General features: G+C 48.1%; 1 protein-coding gene across 7 annotated transcripts in view; it reads left to right on the top strand.

Annotated features, from left to right (window-relative positions):
* The window catches only part of mgat3b (beta-1,4-mannosyl-glycoprotein 4-beta-N-acetylglucosaminyltransferase b), a 63,598-nt gene that overhangs the window by 23,965 nt on the left and 13,659 nt on the right, over positions 1-25,974 (top strand). The window contains exon 2 of one of the 7 annotated variants that reach the window (XM_029427313.1): positions 25,399-25,459. The exons of 4 other annotated variants lie outside the window; for them this stretch is intronic. In XM_029427313.1, coding sequence (XP_029283173.1) covers positions 25,399-25,459 — 61 coding nt within the window. Of the gene's footprint in view, positions 1-19,842; positions 19,870-25,398; positions 25,460-25,595; positions 25,839-25,974 lie in introns of those variants that run through there. 2 more of the 7 variants (XM_029427311.1, XM_029427317.1) reach the window with 2 other exon arrangements.

Raw genomic sequence — 25,974 nt, 5'->3', positions numbered from 1 at the left:
AAACATTGTTTTGGTTGCAGTCTTGCTCTTGATGCTTGTCAAACATCGTCAGCACCAGTCATCGTAAGAAGTCTCAACTACGACACACGTGCTTCACGGCAGGGCCGGCTGACAGCGAGCGCATCACAAGTGTTGTTGTGTTTGAAATGAGCATCTGTGCTTTCTACTCAACACTACGTATAATAACTATGTACGCACTGACCGCCACTGTTTCAGGGACACAGAGCAGCATTTAGTCAGGAAGTGGAGGCTGTTTGTGCGTCTGCATGATGCGCTCTCTGTGAGCGTACAGCTGCGCTTGTGTTCAGCTTCTTCATTGTCGGCTCCACTCAGGAATTTGTTGTTGTGCAGTTCAAGACTTTCTTTGTCCTTATCGGGAAACTTCATTTACGACGGATCCAAAATACAATACACACTCGCACAACAAGGTACGCATGAACGGGACGCATTAACACTCACAATGGTGCAGAGTGACCTCCTCACCTCCCGCAGAGCTGCTGCAGGCTGAACCCTTGGCACGTTAAGAATAACCTCCGCTCACCTCCGTGAATCACTTCCTGCCTCCCAATTACTCTCATTAAAGAAGTCCACCCTCTTCCTCTCACGTCCTTCTATCTACCATCATCCTTTCAACGTCGGCGGAATTTAGTTTTTCTTCTCCCCCGCCACCCCGCCGCCCTCCCCAGCCTGCTCTTTACAGTTGGTTGATTGAAACAGAAGTGATTCAGGAAATGAAGCTTATTCTGCTCCCGATGCCAAAAAATGTAAAATGTAAGCAATGCATAGAGCAGGAAATTGAATGAGCAGTGAGGTGGGGGGGTTGAAAGTTTGCAGTACGTTTGGTGTCAGACAGGAGAGTTTACATCGAGAGCAGATCCGGCAGAAGGTGTTTCCACTCTCAGATTGTTTCAGTTGAATATCTTAAAGCTACAGATACATTATTGTTTTAGATTCCTGCCTTTCAGCTCACAGACTTTAACTCTGTCTTCATCGCCTGAAGGGGCTTCTAAGGTCGTCAAAGCACCGCTTTCTGGATGTTTCTTTTAGCTTTTAATACTTTTGCACATGGCTCCACACTCAGCTTCTTAAACGTTCATGCTGCTCGTAACGAGACACACCTCCAGGCACAGAAAGCAGATCTGAAACAGATGTTGATATTAAAAGATGTAAGAATAGTTGTGCAGTCAGGGAGCAGGACGCTCCAGCTGTAGCTCCAGGACATTAAAAGATGTCTGCACTGAAAGCTCTGGAGCACATAGTGACAGCAGTTTGTTCGTGGTGAGCTGGAGGTCAGAGTCTGGTCTTTGTAGTCTTTGTAGTCTTTGTAGTCTCCTCTCTTTAGGTTCATGCTACAGTATTACAATGAATCTATGATCTCGTCTGACAGGATAGAAAAGCCTCAAAATCAGCGTCTAAAACATCACGAAAATCATTATAAATCCACCAAAACCCAAAGTAGTGGAAGAGTTTGAGGTCTGAACTACAGCAGAGAACATGTTTACATTTCAAAATAAAGAGCAGAACTTCTCGTTCAGCAAAGATGCAAATTCTTCAGCTGCACCTCAAATGCAAAACAGTTCAGAGGGAAACGTGTGTGTGTGTGTGTGTGTGTGTGTGTGTGTGTGTGTGTGTGTGTGTGTGTGTGTGTGTGTGTGTGTGTGTGTGTGTGTGTGTGTGTGTGTGTGTGTGTGTGTGTGACTCGTGGCACAACATTAGACTCAGATGTCGCCGGCACATCTGTTCACTGCAGAGGTTTGAACGTGCAGCTGAGGTGGTGGACGTTGGTGAACTTCCTGTGTGATGGTGCAGCGCGGGGAAGTTCCAGCTCGTACAGTCGCTCCATTAAAGCAGAAACATGCTCTGGTCAGAATATCTAAATGTGTCATTTAGCACGAGAGTGTTGTCAAACCGCTGCGACACGTCTGCTGGAGGATCAGCAGGAGACATCAGGAGGCATTGTGCAGGTTGAGACAGTGGCAGCTCCACGTCCTGCTGATTGAGGTCACTTAGATAAATGTTTTCACTTCATTTAATTGGATTTGAATTTATTTTTATTTGATGGGACGATGCAACAATACTGGATTCTGGATCAGACCAAGTGTTGGACTCTCATATTCTCTGTTCCCACGAAGCAGATCATGTGATTTGATCAAAAGCTCCAGAACATCTACTAAATGCACCGAGTGTTTCCTCAACATCTTGCAAAAATGCTTGCTCAGAATTATTATTCTTTAATTTGCTGATGAAGATCATGTGCTTTGAGTGAAAGCTCTAGAAGAACTACGTATGCTGCTGTACGTTGAGGCTGATTAACGGAACAACTCAGTTTTCATCATGAACTTCTTGTTTGTCTGACTCAATAATCTGTTGCCTGGTGGGTGTCGCCTGGTGGGTGTCGCCTGGTGGGTGTCGCCTAGTGTCGCCTGGTGGGTGTCGCCTGGTGGGTGTCGCCTAGTGTCGCCTGGTGGGTGTCGCCTGTGGGTGTCGCCTAGGTGGGTGTCGCCTGGTGGGTGTCGCCTGGTGGGTGTCGCCTGGTGTTGCCTGGTGGGTGTCGCCTTGTGTTGCCTGGTGGGTGTCGCCTGGTGGGTGTTGCCTGGTGGGTGTCGTCTGGTGGGTGTCGCCTGGTGTTGCCTGGTGGGTGTCGCCTGGTGGGTGTCGCCTTGTGTCGCCTGGTGGGTGTTGCCTGGTGGGTGTCGCCTAGTGTCGCCTGGTGGGTGTCGCCTGGTGGGTGTCGCCTGGTGTTGCCTGGTGGGTGTCGCCTAGTGTCGCCTGGTGGGTGTCGCCTGGTGGGTGTCGCCTGGTGTTGCCTGGTGGGTGTCGCCTGGTGGGTGTCGCCTGGTGGGTGTTGCCTGGTGGGTGTCGTCTGGTGGGTGTCGCCTGGTGTTGCCTGGTGGGTGTCGCCTGGTGGGTGTCATCTGGTGGGTGTCGCCTAGTGTCGCCTGGTGGGTGTTGCCTGGTGGGTGTCCTGGTGGGTGTCGCCTGGTGGGTGTCGTCTTGTGGTGTCGCCTAGTGTCGCCTGGTGTTGCCTGGTGGGTGTCACCTGGTGGGTGTCGCCTGGTGTTGCCTGGTGGGCGTCGCCTAGTGTCGCCTGGTGGGTGTCGCCTAGTGTCGCCTGGTGGTTGTTGCCGCGTGGTGTTGCCATGGTGGGTGTCGCCTTGTGTTGCCTGGGTGGGTGTCGCCTGGTGTTGCCTGGTGGGTGTCGCGTGGTGTTGCCTGGTGGGTGTCGCCTGGTGTTGCCTGGTGGGTGTCGCCTGGTGTTGCCTGGTGGGTGTCGCGTGGTGTTGCCTGGTGGGTGTCGCGTGGTGTTGCCTGGTGGGTGTCGCGTGGTGTTTGCCTGGTGGGTGTCGCCTTGTGTTGCCTGGTGGGTGTCGCTGGTGTTGCCTGGTGGGTGTCGCCTGGTGTCACCTGGTGGGTGTCTCCTGGTGTCACCTGGTGTTGCCTGGTGGGTGTCACCTGGTCGCCTTCATTACTGAGTATTTAAATTTAATTCTCCGTTATTCAGTGATTTTTCTCTGGCGCTGTGTTAATACAAACATCGTGCTTCAGTAGGAATCATATCTTTGAGCTAAAATAAATTCCTATTCTGCTTTTCTGCCTGCAGACGTTTGTCGTTCCGTGTTCATGTTTTCGCCTCTGGTGAGTTTTTTCATGAACATAATGAATAATGCATCCAGTGAGGAGCTGTGAAGCTGCAACATATCAGCAAACTTTGTGTGTTTCTAAAAGTGCGGAGCAGAGAGGAAGAAGGAGAAAAAGAGGAAGAGGGAGAGGAAGAGGAAGAATAGTGACAATGAGGTGTCAGCGAGGGGAAGATTGAAGTGAGGTGTTATTTGTTTGTGTGTCTGTGTGAAGATTAGAGCTAGCAGCTCAGGGTTATTCAGCTCTCTGAGGGATCGGACATGCTAGCGCGGCGCCTCGTCTCCAACGCGCTGACAAGTAGCTCAGGGTGCCTGACATTTTCATTTATTTTCTCGCCGTTGTTTCTCTTTCCCCACATTGCTGACCTTTCCAGTTAGCGCTGCGAGTGAAGGTGATGCTTGTGCGGTGGACGGGGAGGAAGGGTCGGCACGGATGAGGGCTCTGGAGATGCTAGCTGTTAGCGCGGCTGCAGAGCGGTCACGGTGGAAACACCGGCTGAATGTGGAGCTGCAGTCGTTGGATAAATGTTTGAGCTTGAGCAGCTGCTGAGAATCCAAACAGGAGTACTTTATATTGTTCATCCTTTATATGTTATATTATAATATTATAGTTATATATTTGTGTCTTAAATGTTGCTACGTGTGTAAAACCAAATGCATGGACATCATAATGCATCGCATTTACTGAACTGAATTTAAATCCCAGCATGCAATGCATCTCCCCGAAGTATTTACATGTCTAGACACAAGTAACAGCAACAGAGAAACATCTTTATAATGTGAGTGAAGCTTTGACACGAGGCAGCGCTCGTCTCTCCGACGCCTTTAACCGAAGCGCTGCGTCTTCCTGCTCTAACGCTTTTAAGCCGCGAACAACTATAGATGATGGTAACAAAGCACACGGTTCACGTGCACGTCTTGACTTTAGTTTGAACTTGTGCACCCCCCCCCTCTGAAGCCTTTACTGGTTCTTATATAACAGCCTGAGGTCGAGGACAGCAGCGTGTTGTTGTGTCCTGCAGTGAGACGCTGAGTCGGGTCAGTGCGACCAGCTCGGCCTTCTCATCTGAAGACTGTGAAGACAAATCAGCTGAAATAGAAGCGACCGGCTGCTTGTGAGGCTTCTGAGGCAACTCTGCAGGAGGCGTCACGAGGGGCACTTGGGTTGCAGCAGCGCTGTGCTGATGTTGCAACATCTTTGTCTCTGTTTCACAAACTCTTCTTCACAACATATCTGCATGTATCTGAGCGGGGGGGAAGGAGAGCCTTCAGGACGTTTATATGATCTGAAACAGGTCAGTGGTTGTCCAGAAACCTGCCAGATATTTGTCCTTCCACTGGAGATTCTTCTCCATGAGGAGCAGACAGTTGCTTTGCTTGTGCAGCTCGTTCCCGAGCAGATGTCTTTAAAGTGACACTAAGCTGTATCCTCTCGGGTCGCAGAGAGGTTAGCGGAGCCACAGGGACTCGCAGTCGTAAAGCTCAGTTATATTTCCTGGCATTTTCATTGTGCGGCCACATAACTTTATTAGTGGAGTTGCATTCCTTCTGCTTTGTGTCTTTCTTTCTGTTGTTGCTAAAATTATTTTCCTAAATGTCAAGTCTGAACGTGACAGAGGGTGTGGTGTGAAGGCCTGCAGTGTTATGGTGATAACAGTAACACACACACAAAGACAGCGTTTTTTTAAGAGACTTGTATTCACTCGACCACCAGTCTGCCTGACTCCACACACACACACACACAACACACACACACACACACACACACACACACACACACACACACACACACACACACACACAGCCGGAGCCAACAACTCTGAATTCCCAGCGTGCACGGCGCCTCCTGAGCTGTGGCTGTAACAGATAAGTGAGCAGTGAGTGCAGAGACGGGCCTTGTGGTTGCAGTTGGCACCGGACTCGTTACAAGTCTGGGCTGAAATCTGCAGGACCCGATCGGACAGCGTCGGCGTCACGCCCGCAAACAGCAACTGCTGATCAATCTGTCACACCGCCGGAAAACACAGACACGAAGAGAGCTGCGGGCAGCACGAGGACGTTTGCATGTGTCCGTGTGTGCCAGCAACGCAGGTCTGAATGTGCTCTTCAGGGTTGAGTGAGGTGAGCGACGTGGTTGTGCTATGAGTCAACAAACGGGTCTTGGAGTCAGCGGCCTGTGAACGCACCCTCACAGCTGAATTTGATCATATTTCAGTTTGAGGCGAGATATGTACATATTTCACTCGTCTTCTTCAGACGAGAGGAAGCATGAGAACATGAGAGTGTGTGTTTGTAACTGTGTGTGTAGATGTAAACTCTCCACAGCTACATCACATAACGCCTCATGTACATATTAAACACTTGTAATATAAACTTGTGTTGATGTGAGTCATGAAGTGGGGAAGCTTCATGATATCTGTTAGTTACATGTATGACTCTGTTCACCTGTAGTGTGTACAACATGTATGACTCTGTTCACCTGTAGTGTGTACAACATGTATGACTCTGTTCACCTGTAGTGTGTACAACATGTATGACCCTGTTCACCTGTAGTGTGTACAACATGTATGACTCTGTTCACCTGTAGTGTGTACAACATGTATGACTCTGTTCACCTGTAGTGTGTACAACATGTATGACCCTGTTCACCTGTAGTGTGTACAACATGTATGACTCTGTTCACCTGTAGTGTGTACAACATGTATGAATGTTACAATACATATCTTTAAAGGAGCTTTTCTCTGAAGGAGCTTTTTCTCACACTCTTCAGCAGAAGTCTCCACTTCAGCAGCACTTACATACACCAAACTCTCCACTTTCATTCCTCTCTATATTCTGAAGCTTTGTGCAGAGGGCTTTGTTCACATGTCACTCACAGCTCATGTTATACACGCTACACTCACTACATGCAGGAGATGCACAGAGTTCTGTGTGTTTAGGACACGGTGAAGTTATTAAGATTATGCAGATGAATGCTAATTAGCAGCATGTGTGAAGTATATAAAGAGGGTTCTTTAATAAATACTTCCCTGTGAGTTTTCAAAGCTGCATGCAGGAACTAAAACACCTTCAGTGACACGAGTAGCTGAACTACAGGAGCCTGGCAGGGCCAAAAAGGGAAAACAAGTTGGATGGAAGGACAAACTTCTGAATTTTAAACTTCAAACGGCTGAAAGAAAGAGAGCAGATGTGGGACCGATACACACTTCCTGTTTTCTTAAAAGTTCAAAGTAATCGAAATTGAGGTCAAACTCTGACGACGTGAGACGCAGAGAGACAGAAACAATCTGCTTTCAGAAATTGTTTGTTACAGTTACAGTCTGTGACACTTAATTTCTAATTTAATTTAGGAAGAAAGTCCCTGAGCTTTACAAAGAGTTCTATAATACATATAAAATATAAACAGTTCTGGTGTGTTAGTTACTATTAGTAGAACTTAATCTTCATATTTTCTGGTTCACTTCTTGTTTGTTGGTGTTTTTCTCTGTGGTCTCGACTGTCCCGCTGCACACAGGCGAACACACAGACGAACACACAGACGAACACACACGCGAACACACAGACGAACATACATGCGAACACACAGACGAACACACACGTGAACACACACGTGAACACACACGTGAACACACACGTGAACAGACACGTGAACAGACACGTGAACACACATGTGAATACACAGACGAACACACACATGAACAGACACGTGAACACACATGTGAACACACAGACGAACACACACGTGAACAGACACGTGAACAGACACGTGAACACACAGACGAACACACACATGAACACACAGGCGAACACACAGGCGAACACACAGGCGAACACACAGGCGAACACACAGGCGAACACACAGGCGAACACACACGCGAACACACAGGCGAACACAGACGAACACACACGTGAACACACAGACGAACACACAGGCGAACACACACGTGAACACAGACGAACACACAGGTGAACACACAGACGAACACACACGTGAACACACAGGCGAACACACAGGCGAACACACAGGCGAACACACAGGTGAACACATAGGTGAACACATACGCGAACACACAGACGAACATACATGCGAACACACAGACGAACACACACGTGAACACACAGACGAACATACATGCGAACACACACGTGAACACACAGGCGAACACACAGACGAACACACAGACGAACACACACGCGAACACACAGACGAACATACATGCGAACACACAGACGAACACACACGTGAACACACACGTGAACACACACGTGAACACACACGTGAACAGACACGTGAACACACATGTGAACACACAGACGAACACACACATGAACAGACACGTGAACACACATGTGAACACACAGACGAACACACACGTGAACAGACACGTGAACACACAGACGAACACACACATGAACACACAGGCGAACACACAGGCGAACACACAGGCGAACACACAGGCGAACACACAGGCGAACACACACGCGAACACACAGGCGAACACACAGGCGAACACACACGTGAACACACAGGCGAACACACAGGCGAACACACACGCGAACACACAGGCGAACACAGGGGAACACACACGTGAACACACAGACGAACACACAGGCGAACACACAGACGAACACACACGTGAACACAGACGAACACACAGGCGAACACACAGACGAACACACACGTGAACACACAGGCGAACACACAGGCGAACACACAGGCGAACACACAGGCGAACACACACGTGAACACATACGCGAACACACAGACGAACATACATGCGAACACACAGACGAACACACACGTGAACACACACGTGAACACACAGACGAACACACACGTGAACACACAGACGAACATACATGCGAACACACACGTGAAACACACAGACGAACACACAGGCGAACACACAGGCGAACACACAGACGAACACACACGTGAACACAGACGAACACACAGACGAACACACACGTGAACACACACGTGAACACAGACGAACACACAGACGAACACACAGACGAACACACAGACGAACACAGACGAACACACAGACGAACACACAGACGAACACACACGCGAACACACATGACGAACATACATGCGAACACACAGACGAACACACACGTGAACACACACGTGAACACACACGTGAACAGACACGTGAACAGACACGTGAACACACAGACGAACACACACATGAACACACAGGCGAACACACAGGCGAACACACAGGCGAACACACAGGCGAACACACAGGCGAACACACAGGCGAACACACACGTGAACACACAGGCGAACACACACGCGAACACACAGGCGAACACAGGGGAACACACACGTGAACACACAGACGAACACACAGGCGAACACACAGGCGAACACACAGACGAACACACACGTGAACACAGACGAACACACAGGCGAACACACAGACGAACACACACGTGAACACACAGGCGAACACACAGGCGAACACACAGGCGAAAACACAGGTGAACACATACGCGAACACACAGACGAACATACATGCGAACACACAGACGAACACACACGTGAACACACACGTGAACACACAGACGAACACACACGTGAACACACAGACGAACATACATGCGAACACACACGTGAACACACAGGCGAACACACAGACGAACACACAGACGAACACACACGCGAACACACAGACGCACATACATGCGAACACACAGACGAACACACACGTGAACACACACGTGAACACACACGTGAACACACACGTGAACAGACACGTGAACAGACACGTGAACAGACACGTGAACACACATGTGAACACACAGACGAACACACACATGAACAGACACGTGAACACACATGTGAACACACAGACGAACACACACGTGAACAGACACGTGAACAGACACGTGAACACACAGACGAACACACACATGAACACACAGGCGAACACACAGGCGAACACACAGGCGAACACACAGGCGAACACACAGGCGAACACACAGGCGAACACACAGACGAACACACACGTGAACACACACGTGAACACAGACGAACACACAGACGAACACACACGTGAACACACACGTGAACACAGACGAACACACAGACGAACACACAGACGAACACACAGACGAACACACACGTGAACACAGACGAACACACAGACGAACACACAGACGAACACACACGTGAACACACAGGTGAACACATACGCGAACACATACGCGAACACAGACGAACATACATGCGAACACACAGACGAACACACACGTGAACACACAGGTGAACACATACGCGAACACACAGACGAACATACATGCGAACACACAGACGAACATACATGCGAACACACAGGCGAACATACATGCGAACACACAGACGAACACACACGTGAACACACAGGCGAACACACACGTGAACACACAGGCGAACACATACGCGAACACACAGACGAACATACATGCGAACACACACGTGAACAGACACGTGAACACACAGGCGAACACACAGGCGAACACACAGGCGAACACACACGCGAACACACACGCGAACACACACGTGAACACACAGGCGAACACACAGACGAACACACACGCGAACACACACGCGAACACACACGTGAACACAGACGAACACACAGACGAACACACACGTGAACACACACGTGAACACAGACGAACACACATGTCAACACACATGTCAACACACACGTGAACACACAGGCGAACACACACATGAACACACAGGTGAACACACAGGAACACACAGGTGAACACACACATGAACACACACGTGAACACGCAGGTGAATACACAGGAACACACAGGTGAACACACAGGTGAACACACATGTGAACACACAGGTGAATACACACAGGAACACACATGTGAACACACAGGTGAACACACATGTGAACACACAGGTGAACACACACAGGCGCACACACAGGCGAACACACAGACGAACACACAGGCGAACACACACGTGAACACACAGGTGAACACACAGGAACACACAGGTGAACACACACATGAACACACACGTGAACACGCAGGTGAATACACAGGAACACACAGGTGAACACACAGGTGAACACACATGTGAACACACAGGTGAATACACACAGGAACACACATGTGAACACACAGGTGAACACACATGTGAACACACAGGTGAACACACACAGGAACACACAGGTGAACACACACGTGAACACACACATGAACACACATGTGAACACACAGCTCTAAGCTGCAGGTTTACTGTCCGTCAGCTGCTTTTAGAGAAAACCGTTTCAGTCGCTCCTGATTCATCATTTTATTTCTGTACTTCTCTGTTTTATTATCGGCTCAGATCAGTTTGACCCGAGGAGGCCGGAGCTCACATTTGAAAAGCACTTGCAGTGTGTACACACACTAAACACACACACACACACACATTTCCTCTTTAGTGGAGCTGAAAGTGTTTCTGCAGCGCTGCGTCAGATTAATGAGCCTGAAGGAGACGGACAGGTGACGGATGAAGTGATGCAGATGAGTTGTAACACTAGAACACGACTGGAGCATAACATCATTCTGCTTTGATTCACAAACTGTTTCTACCCGCGGAGGATTTGTTATGACATGTTTCTAAAAGGGGGCCGTAAGCTTTAAGATAATCCTGTAAGTCTGTGACACTTCATTTCTTCTTGTTGCTCAGCTGTTCTGCTGACGAGGTGTTCGCTGTCTCATGCTGCTTCTGTTTACTCCAAACTAACACCAGAACTCAAATCTACCAAATCTGTAAGAGGAAGAAAGTCCCTGAGCTTTACAAAGAGTTCTATAATACATATAAAATATAAACAGTTCTGGTGTGTTAGTTACTATTAGTAGAACTTAATCTTCATATTTTCTGCTTCACTTCTTGTTTGTTGGTGTTTTTCTCTGTGGTCTCGACTGTCCCGCTGCACACAGGGAGCGAGGCACTGACGACTTAAAGTCGTTAAAGAAAGTTAATTAAAACACATTTCATCTGATGAATCACTTTCTTTACTCAACTTGAAGATGTTGTCATTAAATATGACGAAACATTAAAAGAAAACCATGAAACGCTTCAAATGAAATATTTGATACAACCCTTAAAATTCACTTTGGTACTTTGATCTGATAAGTAAAAGTATTTAATACCACAACAGGAAAACATCTTATTATAGATACGTGCATATAATAATATATTCTCTAAAGAAAGTTGATTCATTCAACTCATTCAACCCCATTAATCCCTTTACTGTGAGGACTCAAACGCAACAACTCAAAAGTAAAAAGGTCTTTAATCACAACTGTGCAACTACAACAAAAAATCACTCATGAGGAAAAAACGTAGAACAAAAGGAAATCCAGAAAACATGAACTAAACTAGACTAAAGGTAATCTTCTACGATAGCTACTTGATTCCAAAACCGCTAGCTGTCTTGGTGGCAGACACACAAGACGAGCTGGCACAGGACAAAGGGAGACGAGGACTATTTATACACGCACGAGGTAATGGGGAACAGGTGGCAACAATCAAACAGGCGGGAAAACTCACAAACAGGAAGTTCTCTGAAACAAGAGGACAACAGGTAATTCCAAAATAAATTAAATAAATCATTTGAAAACACCTCAGAAGAAGCTTCGGTGTTGGTGCAGCAGGAAACGTTTCATTAACATATGTAATAACATTATAATGTGTCTGTATGAGTGCAGATATGAGCTGCTGCAACCTGCTCGTGCTATCGGACTTTGTGGGCGTCGGCTCCTCCCTTCACACTTTAATGTGCCACTCGGCCTCCATCTTTCTGTCACAATGAGATTACAGTGAGATGGTAACTGTCTCTTACTCGCATTACACTTGTAATCGCAGAAGCATAACTCCATTAACCCGGATGGATTACTCAAATTCCTCGTGGCACCTACACAGCTCAGTGATTTCCTCCTGAAATATAAATTCTGCAGCTTTTTTGGGGGATTTGTTGACAGCTAAAGTTTTAATGTTCCAACGAACGCTTTCAGTAACAGAGTGTCATCAACGGGAAGGAAGAGCACAAGTGATGCCTCACCCTCTGCTCTACACTTCCTGTTGTCTTCATTCATGCAGACATTAATACATGTGCATGTCAACAAACACCAGATATATTGGAATCACTTCATATATCAGCCAACAAGGGTCGAGAAACTGCAGAATAAGACAAGTAAGATCATTTAGTGGCAGGTGACATGTGGCAGGTGGCAGGTGACATGTGGCAGGTGGAAGGTGACAGGTGGCAGATGGCAGGTGACATGTGGCAGGTGGCAGGTGACATGTGGCAGGTGACATGTGGCAGGTGGCAGGTGACAGGTGTAGCACGATTATCTACTCGCACGATTTTCATCAAACTTGCTGGGAGTGTGTGTCCTGGGCCGAGGAAGAACCCTTTCATTGTTGGATCTGAATCACTGGACGGAGACAAATCATTTTGGAAACATTGCGAAATAGGGCGTTTGTGCTGCATTCAGGTGTTGTTGGAATAATCCGAAAAATGTGTACCCGATCTGGGAAATTCATGTGAACGTCCCCGTCAAGTCAGAACAACTCTGAAACAGATATCAACGTGTTGGTGGCCATTAAAATACAAACACGTCTTCTTTGTAGCGTCCATGTTGTTTCCACATCACGATTTAAATCTGCTGAACAAGAGGAAGCATCAGAGGAGCAAGTGAAGGCCTGTGTGGAGGCCATTGTAGTTTTTCATTTATCTAAAACTTTTATCTTGAACTTTCTGCCTGGATCTTAAAAATATAAGAATATATTACATCATAATGTTCGACATCAAGGTGCTCGTCAGATGCAGCAAATCCTCACATTTCATGAGCTTTTGACACATTTCTCTTTTCAATCTTTCTTTTTGTAGTAATTAAGTTTAATTATGTGTGTGTGTGTGTGTGTGTGTGTGTGTGTGTGTGTGTGTGTGTGTGTGTGTGATCTCATCTCTCTCTCTCCCCCACATCTCTCTCCCCCACATCTCTCTCTCTCCCCACATCTCTCTCTCCCCCCACATCTCTCTCTCCTCCCACATCTCTCTCTCTCCCCACATCTCTCTCTCTCCCCACATCTCTCTCTCCCCCACATCTCTCTCTCTCCCCCACATCTCTCTCTCTCCCCACATCTCTCTCTCTCCCCACATCTCTCTCTCTCCCCACATCTCTCTCTCTCCCCACATCTCTCTCTCTCCCCACATCTCTCTCTCCCCACATCTCTCTCTCTCCCCACATCTCTCTCTCCCCACCATCTCTCTCTCTCCCCACATCTCTCTCTCTCCCCACATCTCTCTCTCCCCCCACATCTCTCTCTCCCCACATCTCTCTCTCTCCCCACATCTCTCCCCACTTCTCCTCTCTCTCTTCTCCTCTTCTCTCTTCTCTCTTCTCTCTCCTCTCCCCCCACATCTCTCTCTCTCTCTCCCCACATCTCCTCTCTCCCTCTCTCTCCCCACATCTCTCTCTCTCCCCCCATCTCTCTCTCTCCCCCACATCTCTCTCTCCCCACATCTCTCTCTCTCCCCACATCTCTCTCTCCCCCACATCTCTCTCTCCCCACATCTCTCTCTCTCCCCCACATCTCTCTCTCCCCCACATCTCTCTCTCCCCACATCTCTCTCTCTCCCTCTCCCCATCTCTCTCTCTCCCCACATCTCTCTCTCTCCCCCCCCCACATCTCTCTCTCTCCCCCACATCTCTCTCTCCCCACATCTCTCTCTCTCCCCACATCTCTCTCTCTCCCCACATCTCTCTCTCCCCCATCTCTCTCTCCCACATCTCTCTCTCTCCCCACATCTCCTCTCTCTCTCTCCCCACATCTCTCTCTCCCCCACATCTCTCTCTCTCTCTCCCCACATCTCTCTCTCCCCCACATCTCTCTCTCCCCACATCTCTCTCTCTCTCCCCACATCTCTCTCTCTCTCTCTCCCCACATCTCTCTCTCCCCCACATCTCTCTCTCCCCCACATTCTCTCTCTCTCCCACATCTCTCTCCTCACATCTCTCTCTCATCCACATCTCTCTCTCCCCCACATCTCTCTCTCTCCCACATCTCTCTCCCACATCTCTCTCTCTCCCCCACATCTCTCTCTCCCAAATCTCTCTCTCTCTCCCTCCTTCTCACTCTCACATCCTCACATCCTTCTGCACTAACCTTCTTCTTCTTTCTTCACACTCCTGCTTCCCCTTTAAGACTGACATTTTGCCCCCCTTCTTCTCTCTCTCCTGTTCCTTTTTAGATTTCCCCTCTCTACATTCCAAGTAATCTTGTTTGTAATTCTTTAAACCAATCACAGTCTTCCAGGGCGGCGTGATGCCCAGGATGTAGGAATGTGTCCTTGCTTAATAGAGAGCCAAAGGAGATGAGGCCACAATGGCAGACCTGACGATGACGAGCTGCCATGCTATGTCAATGGAAAGCTGCGGCCATTTTGAATGTGCGACGAATTCACCCAAACTAAAAGTTGAGGATAATTTGACTTGCACCCTGCAGCTAATCCTGTGACATGTTGATGTTACAACACAGCAGCGAGCGTTACCTCGCCGCCGCCTGGTGTGTGTTCAGCGTTAAACCCACGGGAGCTGAGATTCTGCAGAACACACACTCCAGCATCAAGACGCCTGTTTTCATTAAGAGAGACGAGTCAAACTGAATGTGTGCTTGTTGAATGTCCTGCTGCTTTAAACCAACGTGTGTATCCTGTTGTGCATTACGCAGCAACAACAGTGGACACAATGGCGCCATTCTCTGATCCATCAGGCCTGATTCTGTGTGTTCAGCACTTACCGCCCGAGGACTAATGCAACGACCATAAGGCTTAACTGGAGCCAACTTTTCTAATGGCTCAATCTTCCTGTTTCCGTAACAACAATGGCAGCCACACAGACAATAGCAGTGTGTCAGCGAATCCTCATGTTTTTTGGGTGTTGACCTACTTTAGCTAATCCCAGGCGTGTGTGTGTGTTGTGTTGCTGTTCTGATTGTTGTCAGTCACGTGGGATGATCTGGTGTCTTGACATTGTAGATTGAACACATCGTTAGCCGGCTGGCTGATTTCATGAAATGTAACGCCGACTGCTTTTCAACTTGAGAGGAAGCAGCTGATTGAAGCGAGCATTAGAAACAGATGAAAGGATGCAGCGAGTACAAGCAGGTGCTCCTCACAAAAGTGTGTCGGTGTGAAGATGTGTCAGTGTGTCGGTGTGATGATGTGATGGTGTGATGATGTGATGGTGTGATGATGTGACGGTGTGATGATGTGACGGTGTGTCGGTATGATGGTGTGACGGTGTGTCGTTGTGATGTCGGTGTGACGGTGTGTCGGTGTGACAATGTGTCGTGTGTCAGTGTGATGATGTGTCGGTGTGATGATGCGACGGTGTGATGATGTGACGGTGTGTCGGTATGATGATGTGTCGGTGTGACGATGTGTCGGTGTGACGGTGTGTCGTTGTGATGACGGTGTGTCAGTGTGACGATGTGTCGTGTGTCAGTGTGATGATGTGTCGGTGTGATGATGCGACGGTGTGATGATGTGTCGGTGTGACGATGTGTCGTGTGTCAGTGTGATGATGTGTCGGTGTGATGATGCGACGGTGTGATGATGTGACGTATGATGATGTGTCGGTGTGATGATGTGTCGGTGTGATGATGTGTCGGTGTGACGATGTGTCGTGTGTCAGTATGATGATGTGTCGGTGTGATGATGCGACGGTGTGATGATGTGACGGTGTGTCGGTATGATGATGTGTCGGTGTGACGATGTGACGGTGTGTCGTTGTGATGACGGTGTGTCAGTGTGACGATGTGTCGTGTGTCAGTGTGATGATGTGTCGGTGTGATGATGCGACGGTGTGATGATGTGACGTATGATGATGTGTCGGTGTGATGATGTGTCGGTGTGATGATGTGTCGGTGTGACGATGTGTCGTGTGTCAGTGTGATGATGTGTCGGTGTGATGATGCGACGGTGTGATGATGTGACGGTGTGTCGGTATGATGATGTGTCGGTGTGACGATGTGTCGGTGTGACGGTGTGTCGTTGTGATGACGGTGTGTCAGTGTGACGATGTGTTGTGTGTCAGTGTGATGATGTGTCGGTGTGATGATGTGTCAGTGTGATGATGTGTCGTGTGATGATGTGTGGGTGTGTCAGTGTGATGATGTGTCGGTGTGATGGTGTGTCGTTGTGACGATGTGATGGTGTGTCGGTGTGACGATGTGACGGTGTGTCGTTGTGATGACGGTGTTTCAGTGTGACGATGTGTCGTGTGTCGGTGTGACGATGTGTCGGTGTGACGATGTGTCGGTGTGACGATGTGTCGGTGTGTCGTGTGTCGGTGTGATGGCGGTGTTTCAGTGTGACGATGTGTCGTGTGTCAGTGTGATGATGTGTCAGTGTGATGATGTGTCGTGTGATGATGTGTCAGTGTGATGATGTGTCGGTGTGATGATGTGTCGGTGTGACGATGTGATGGTGTGTCGTTGTGACGATGTGATGGTGTGTCGTTGTGACGATGTGATGATGTGTCGGTGTGACGATGTGATGGTGTGTCGTTGTGACGATGTGATGGTGTGTCGGTGTGACGATGTGACGGTGTGTCGTGATGACGGTGTTTCAGTGTGACGATGTGTCGTGTGATGATGTGTCAGTGTGATGATGTGACGATGTGATGATGTGACGATGTGTCGGTGGGACGATGTGTCGTGTGTCATTGTGATGATGTGTCGGTGTGATGATGTGTCGGTGTGATGATGTGTCGGTGTGATGATGTGTCGTTGTGATGATGTGTCATTGTGATGATGTGTCGTTGTGATGATGTGTCGGTGTGATGATGTGTCGGTGTGATGATGTGTCATTGTGATGATGTGTCGGTGTGATGATGTGTCGTGTGTCAGTGTGATGATGTGTCGGTGTGATGATGTGTCGGTGTGATGATGTGTCGTGTGTCAGTGTGATGATGTGTCGGTGTGATGATGTGTTGGTGTGTCAGTGTGATGATGTGACGATGTGATGATGTGACAATGTGTCGGTGTGATGATGTGTCGTGTGTCAGTGTGATGATGTGATGATGTGACGATGTGTCGGTGGGACGATGTGTCGTGTGTCATTGTGATGATGTGTCGGTGTGATGATGTGTCGTGTGTCAGTGTGATGATGTGTCGGTGTGATGATGTGTCGTGTGTCAGTGTGATGATGTGTCAGTGTGATGATGTGTTGGTGTGACTATGTGTCGTGTGTCAGTGTGATGATGTGTCGGTGTGATGATGTGTCGTGTGTCAGTGTGATGATGTGACGATGTGATGATGTGTCGGTGTGACGATGTGTCGGTGTGATGATGTGTCGGTGTGACGATGTGTCGGTGTGTCGGTGGGACGATGTGTCGGTGTGACGATGTGTCGGTGTGTCGGTGTGACGATGTGTCGGTGGGACGATGTGTCGGTGTGACGATGTGTCGGTGTGACGATGTGTCGTGTGTCAGTGTGATGATGTGTTGGTGTGACGATGTGTCGTGTGTCAGTGTGATGATGTGACGATGTGTCGTGTGTCAGTGTGATGTGACGATGTGTCGTGTGTCAGTGTGATGATGTGACGATGTGTCGTGTGTCAGTGTGATGATGTGACGATGTGTCGTGTGTCAGTGTGATGATGTGTCGGTGTGATGATGTGACGGTGTGATGGTGTGACGGTGTGATGATGTGACGATGTGATGATGTGACGGTGTGATGATGTGTCGGTGTGACGATGTGTAGGTGTGACGATGTGTCGATGTGACGATGTGTCGGTGTGACGGTGTGACGGTGTGACGGTGTGACGATGTGTAGGTGTGACGATGTGTAGGTGTGACGATGTGTAGGTGTGACGATGTGTCGGTGTGATGGTGTGACGGTGTGATGGTGTGACGGTGTGACGATGTGTAGGTGTGACGATGTGTAGGTGTGACGATGTGTAGGTGTGACGATGTGTAGGTGTGACGATGTGTCGATGTGACGGTGTGATGGTGTGACGGTGTGATGGTGTGACGGTGTGACGATGTGATGATGTGACGGTGTGATGATGTGTCGATGTGACGATGTGTCGGTGTGACGTGTGATGATGTGATGATGTGACAGTGTGATGATGTGACAGTGTGATGATGTGTCAGTGTGACGGTGTGATGATGTGTCGGTGTGACGTGTGATGATGTGATGATGTGACAGTGTGATGATGTGACAGTGTGATGATGTGTCAGTGTGACGGTGTGATGATGTGACGGTGTGATGATGTGACGATGTGATGGTGTGACGGTGTGGCGATGTGATGATGTGACGGTGTGACGTGTGATGGTGTGTTGGTGTTCTCTCAGGTAAACACACACAGAACTGGCAGCAAACACACTTGTGTCATTGAATGTTCTCCCCAATAGTGAGACGTGAGGCCTGTATGTCCAACACTGTCGGAGACAATCCTGACAACAACATGTTGGGTTCTTTGTCTTATCCTCGTCGGGGAAACCCTGGTAGAACCTTTTTATAAAGGTTCCACTCAAGCTAATATTCATAACGCTGAACATGTTTGTTGGCTGTGTAAATATCTAATGTTGGCAAAATAAGATATAAGTACATTTGGAGACAGGAAGTGTCTTCAGGTTAAGAGTTATTGGTTCTACTTAGAACCCAACATAAAGGCTGTACCTGTGGAGGTTCATTCAGAACATTTACATCTTCTATCGGTGCTCATACAGAGAACACTTTTATATTCTAGGGGTTCATCTAGAACACCTTATTCTTGCAGTGTTGGTAGTACACACACACACACACACACACACACACACACACACACACACACACACACACACACACACACAACTAATGACTTCAATACTCCAGGCACAAACAGAAGCAGTAGTCCTTGCAGCAAAGAATTCTCAGTTCAGTGTGCATCTGAGAGGAAGAGAGGGAGGAAGAGAGAGAGAGGGAGGGAGAGATGGAGAGGGAGGAAGAGAGAACGAGGATGGGAGGAAGAGAGAGGGAAGGAGTGTCAGGGTTTTTGGACTGCAGTTCCTCTTTGGACCATGTGGGGTCGCCACCGTTCATTTCTGCGTGTCATGTGCTTGTCTTTATTGTGTCATTGGTTGCACCTGTTCCTTGTTTGCTAGCCTTTATAAGCTGCCTGTTTTCTTCTGTTCATTGCTGAGTCTTGATTTGTTGCCGGAGGCCAAGTTTGTGAGTTTTGAGCCGTCTCTTGAAGTGTCCGTTTTTGTGCCCTTGTCTCGAGTTCCTTAGTTCCTGCCTTTTTGCTCTTTAGCTCTTGAGATCCTTTTGCTGCCTGCTTTTCGTATATACTCTGTTGATCCTGTTTTTGCCCAGACTTTACCTGTTAGTTGTCTGGAGGTATTTTGAGTTTTGTCCTGTCACCTGTTTGCTCTAAAGGTAAAGACTCCTTTTCTAACCCACTCCAAGCCTGCCTACCACGCAGGAGACCCGGGTTCGATTCCCAACAGACCCTGTTGTCTCTGTCATTACAGATTATAATCACTAAAGGACATTGAAGAGTTTAAAGTTATTTAGATCACTGTTTTAAAGCACTAATTGAGATCTTTTGAAGTCTGGACGCATTTGTTGTAAAATATATATATTGTTACTTGTTTCCTGTTTGTGTCTCAGTTTCAGTACCCCCCCCCCCCCCATGTTATTTCCTGACTTCTTGCTACTTGTCGGTTTCGCTGACGCTCTTTATCTCTGAAGTTATTTTCAGGGAGCACTTGGCTTTTCAATCACGGCCGACTTCATCAAATATGTAACACGTCTTATATAACTCTCCTCACGTCAGCTGACGGCGCTGCACAGGTGACTTATGGGAAATATAACGTTACACAGGAGTTGAGCTGATTGTGACTTCATAGGAAGATCGACGGCTCTCACTCTCCATCCCATATGTACAGCTTAGTGTAACGCAAAGTCCGTCTCTCGTCTGCAGATCAGTTAAAGTTAAAGGATGTTGAAGTTTTACAAGTTAAAAGTTTAAAAAGAAAGGAAGATGCACATAAATGTCTTAAAGTTAAAGTCTTCAGGTTTTATGTTTAACGAGTCAAATAATTACAGATTACAGCAAAATCAAGAGTTTAAAATGCAGACAGGCAGGCAGACAGACAGGCAGAGAGAGACAGAAAGACAGACAGGCAGACAGAGAGACAGACAGACAGACGGAAAGACAGACAGGGTGACTGACTGACTGACTGACTGGGAGGCAGGGAGGCAGGCAGGCAGAGAGAGAGACAGACAGGCAGGCAGGCAGAGAGAGACAGATAGGCAGAGACAGGCAGACAGACAGACAGGCAGACAGAGAGACAGACAGGCAGACAGACAGGCAGACTGACTGACTGGGAGGCAGGCAGAGAGAGACAGACAGACTGTATGTATTGTTTATGGCTGCACAGTCCTGCTACAGAATGAAATCTTGCAGAAAGAAAGAAAGTAACTGCTGCTGCAGAACGTTCAGTTCCACAGTTACTACGATCGCTGCTGCAGAACAAGAGCAGGCTTCATAATATATAACAATAATGGTAATAACTGTCTACTGGAACATTTGAAAGAGGAGGAGAGCGAGGCGCTGCACAGTTGCGCTGAGGTCGCATCAGGACCTGAACACGTCTTCACTGCCTCCAGTTGGAAAGAAAAGCAGGAAGGAAGTGAAGAAATGTAACGTGTGAATAAAGCTTCACTGTCCGTGCGGTCACGGTGAGAGCTCATACAGCTCTGGAACACTATTCAAACTGCTGCTGGTACTCATATTTACTATGTAATATTGTGTTTAAAACAAATATCTTTATTTAATTGTGGATATATTTTACATGTACACGTAGACAACATGTTTACGTTGTTACCAAACGTTGTGAGTTTTTTCTAATTATTGCGACGGCACATGAACGCAGCACAAAGTTTATCTGGTGTTCATCATTTGTATATCGGCCCCGTGGTGCTGCTTCACCTCGTTTCATGGAGGTCATGTAATCCTGACGAACACCCCGAGCTGCAACATAAAGATAAACCTCTGTACTAAAGATACAAAGAGAAACTAAACTCCACAGTACAACACGGGTGTTATGTTCAGCACATGGGGAGTATCCACAGAGACGGGGAGACGCAGGGTGATGTTCCACGGAGCACTTGTCTCCACCTTCAGAACGGACGAGCGAAAGACCTCACGGACCGACACGAAGCTGAAATATAGATGAGGCCGGAGGAATGGAGGCTTTTCCCATCCTCCCACACACACTCACACTCACACTCACACTCACACACTCACACCTAAACAGTATTCATCACACGCACTTCTCCCAGGCTGCACACGTTCACGCTGCAGCTCCAGCCCTCAGCTTCCAAATATGCATCTAAACCCTGACTTAACATACACAGTTACACACACACACTCACACACACTTTTTGAGGCCCACACCCGGCCTGCATTATTGAAACCCACTTAGCACGCTGGCTTTCTCCTGACATCTGTCTCACAGAGCGGTGACCCGTGAGCTCGGAGACGCTGAATTCCCCGATTCTGCTGCAAAAGAGTCAAAAGAAGAATTCTGACGTTCTGCAGAGCGACGAGAGAAAAGCTCGCGTTCTAATCATATTTACAATTCAATGCAATAAACCTTTATTGTCCGACAGCGTGGAAGACACACAGCTCAGAATGTGGTTTAAATCTGCTCACACACTTTGCTGAGTTAAGAGTGTTGATGGCACATTTTAGTTCTCTTCCTCGCTCTCTTCCTCGCTCTCTTCCTCGCTCTCTTCCTCGCTCACGTTTGACACTTTAGTTCCACATGGAACTACAGCAGAGAATACTTCCAGGTCCAGAAACACTTTGTTAATTGAAAAGCAGCCGGTCGAAGCTCGACATACATTTAAAATGAGTCCAAAGCAGCTCGAGAGAGAGAGAAGTTAAAACTCTTCCATCATGAGCAGGAGCAGAACTTCTGCGCTCAGTAAATAACCTTCATCAGCAGGAATGACCTGTTACGTTCTTAATACCGTATCCTGTGAACGTACAGGATGTGTTTATACAACACCTGGATCACAACAGGAAGAGCGAACAACATGTGATGAGGCTGAGAGGTCAGAGACTCAGAGACGTGCACACAGATCCAGAAACACAAAGCTTCTGTCTGACAGCGCCGGCTGTTCTCTGCCGTGGACTCAACGAACATCTCACCAAATCAATAAGTAACTTCTGCAGACTCGCAGTGAAAGGAAAAGGAGAAGTGTTAGAGATCTGTGATGAGGAAATGTGTTGCACAGTAACGCTTCCTGAATCAAACGGCGCCGGACGTTTCAGCTCAGGAGGATCAGCAGAAGATGATCGTCCAGTTATTTATGAAACGCATCAGAAGTTTCCCGTCGTGCTCCGTGCGTCTATTCAAAGTGTGTAAACGCACATTTGGCGGGAAGGAAGGAGGAAACTGTGAACGAGGAAGTGCAGTCAACGTAAACTCAGTGATGGTGCGGTGCTGGAAGTTTCATCTTCTCGCGACCTCCAGAGAAACATTTCAGAACATCAGAACGCTGCTGCAGCGCCGACAGCAGAAGAAGAGAGCCGACCTGCAGTGAGCAGGTGCATGCTGGGAGATTTACTCTCTACTCTGCAAGTGGAAGGACAATAACACTTTGTGTTTCATTCTGAATGTCATCCATCTTGGGAAGAAGTTACCGCTCAACATTTAATATAAATAGTTTCACTTTTTAAATTAAAGTCGAAGTCTGTGAACGTGTGTTAGGTTGATTCATCGTGCGACCTGCGCGTGATGAACGTATTCTGAGGCGCGTCCACAATGTGGAGAACGACTAAAACTTTATTTATTTTGTCCTGCGATGAAGATGGACATTAAAGTGTTGCACTGTGGCCTCGACCCGACACCTTGTTCTGTTTCCACTACAGAACCTTCTGTTTCTGACCCTCAGCATGTGAAGCATCATTAAATATTACCCAGAGTTTCCCTGTCTTCCTGTATGCGCGGTGGACCAGCAGCCCGTGTTCTGTGCGGTGCACCAGCACCCCGTGTTTTGTGCGGTGGACCAGCAGCCCGTGTTCTGCGCAGTGGACCAGCAGCCCGTGTTCTGTGCGGTGCACCAGCAGCCCGTGTTCTGCGCGGTGCACCAGAAGCCCGTGTTCTGTGCGGTGCACCAGCAGCCCGTGTTCTGCGCGGTGCACCAGAAGCCCGTGTTCTGTGCGGTGCACCAGAAGCCCGTGTTCTGTGCGGTGCACCAGAAGCCCGTGTTCTGCGCGGTGGACCAGCAGCCCGTGTTCTGCGCGGTGCACCAGAAGCCCGTGTTCTGTGCGGTGCACCAGAAGCCCGTGTTCTGTGCGGTGCACCAGAAGCCCGTGTTCTGCGCGGTGGACCAGCAGCCCGTGTTCTGTGCGGTGCACCAGCACCCCGTGTTTTGTGCGGTGGACCAGCACCCCGTGTTTTGTGCGGTGGACCAGCAGCCCGTGTTCTGCGCGGTGCACCAGAAGCCCGTGTTCTGCGCGGTGCAGAAGTTTTCTTGTTGCACTCGGTGAAATGAAGAGTTTGTTTCTTCAGTTCCAGGCTGTAACTAATGAGGTCGTCCGTTACGTTAAAGATTAATGAATGAATATGATGCTCTTTGCGATTCTCAGCCGGTCATATGAAGTGAAATAGTGCACAGAGCTAGTTGATAACCTAATAACTTGATTGTTTTTATAGCGTGCCGAGTCTGAGACAACGGTTACATGTGTAAACTCTGAGAACTACATCGTACAGAATCTTTATCTTATGTGGAAGTGTTCAGTATTGAATGTGATTCAGAGCTTCACGTCTGTGTCTGTCGTCCTCTGATCATCTGCAGTAAATGACGTCCTTTTTTGACTCATAGCAGGCAGTTGGTTGCAGGAAGTGATGAAGGAAACGGGTAGGATATGCTAATGAGATGCTGATGAGATGCTGATTAGCAGCCGCGTCGCTGGTGTTGTTCTCAGCTCTGTGTTTGTGTCATCGAGACGCCTGCTGTAGCTCCAACTGCCTCAGAAGCAGCTTTGAGTTCTTAGTTCTGCTGTGATGAAGATGAAGATGAGCGGCTGCTTCTGTACGAAGCGAGAAAGAAAATGAAGTCTGAAAGGCATTTGTTTTGGGTTTTTAATCAGATATTTTATCCATCTTTCATTTTATAATCTAAAAGATAAATGTACTAATATGTTGTCTGTAGCCATGGCAGCAGACACACACACACCCACACCCACACACACTCACATCCACACACACACACACACACACCCCCACCCACCCACATCCACACACACACACACACACACACACACACACACACACACACACACCACACACACACACACCACACACACACCCACATCCACACACACACACCCACACACACCCACATCCACACACACACACACACACACACACACTCTCCCTCCTCTCTCTCGTTGTTTATCTCTCCTCTCGGTCTCCAAACTAAATGTTTGTGCTTCAGTCTGAGCTTCTCTAAACTCTCCAGCGGTGCAGTCCCTGAACTTCCTACAACATTCCCACAGAAGCTGTGTGTGTGCGTGTGTGTGTGTGTGTGTGTGTGTGTGTGTGTGTGTGTGTGTGTGTGTGTGTGTGTGTGTGTGTGTGTGTGTTCTCAGTTGTATAAACACAGGAATTCAAACCGGCCTGAATTAAAAACACACAGAAAGTATTTTTCTGAACATTTTTCCTCTTCAACGCATTCCAGAGCTGCACAGTTATGATTGGCTGGCATATCGCCACTGGGCGTTGCCCCCCCCCGCCTCCTGGTGAGCAGATTTTACACCGTTTGTCACAGTAAAGTATGAAAGTGAAGGTGTTGGGAAGTGGGCGGGGCTCCGCTGCACGCTGCTTCATGTTCCTGTGACTTCACCATCACTGGCGGTTTGTTGTAGCACACGAATAACTCGCCCTGAAAGTGAACATTTGTGTTTCTCTCCTGCCTCCACGGTGAACCTGAAAACAGAGAAGTCTTGATGATGGAGTGAATGTTTAATAACAGAACACTGTGAGAACACACACACACACACACACACGTGGGTTGTACTGCACGACTTTGTAGACGTTTGATAAAGTTTTGCTGTTATTAACTTCAACTCATCAAGACTTCTCTGGATCGTTCACTGAGGAGGCAGGAGACACGTGATGGTGAATATAACGAGCATGTTTTATTGAACTTGTATCCTGTACACACGCTGTATGGTTTTATACTTTGTTGATACTTAAAGCTGAGTTTGTTCTGATGCATGCGGGTTTAAAATGTGCTTCACAAAGAGCAACAGGA

Source organism: Cottoperca gobio, unplaced genomic scaffold, assembly GCF_900634415.1.
Source record: "Cottoperca gobio unplaced genomic scaffold, fCotGob3.1 fCotGob3_30arrow_ctg1, whole genome shotgun sequence".
Lineage (NCBI taxonomy): Eukaryota > Metazoa > Chordata > Actinopteri > Perciformes > Bovichtidae > Cottoperca > Cottoperca gobio.
This window is presented reverse-complemented; position numbering and strand designations above follow the sequence as displayed.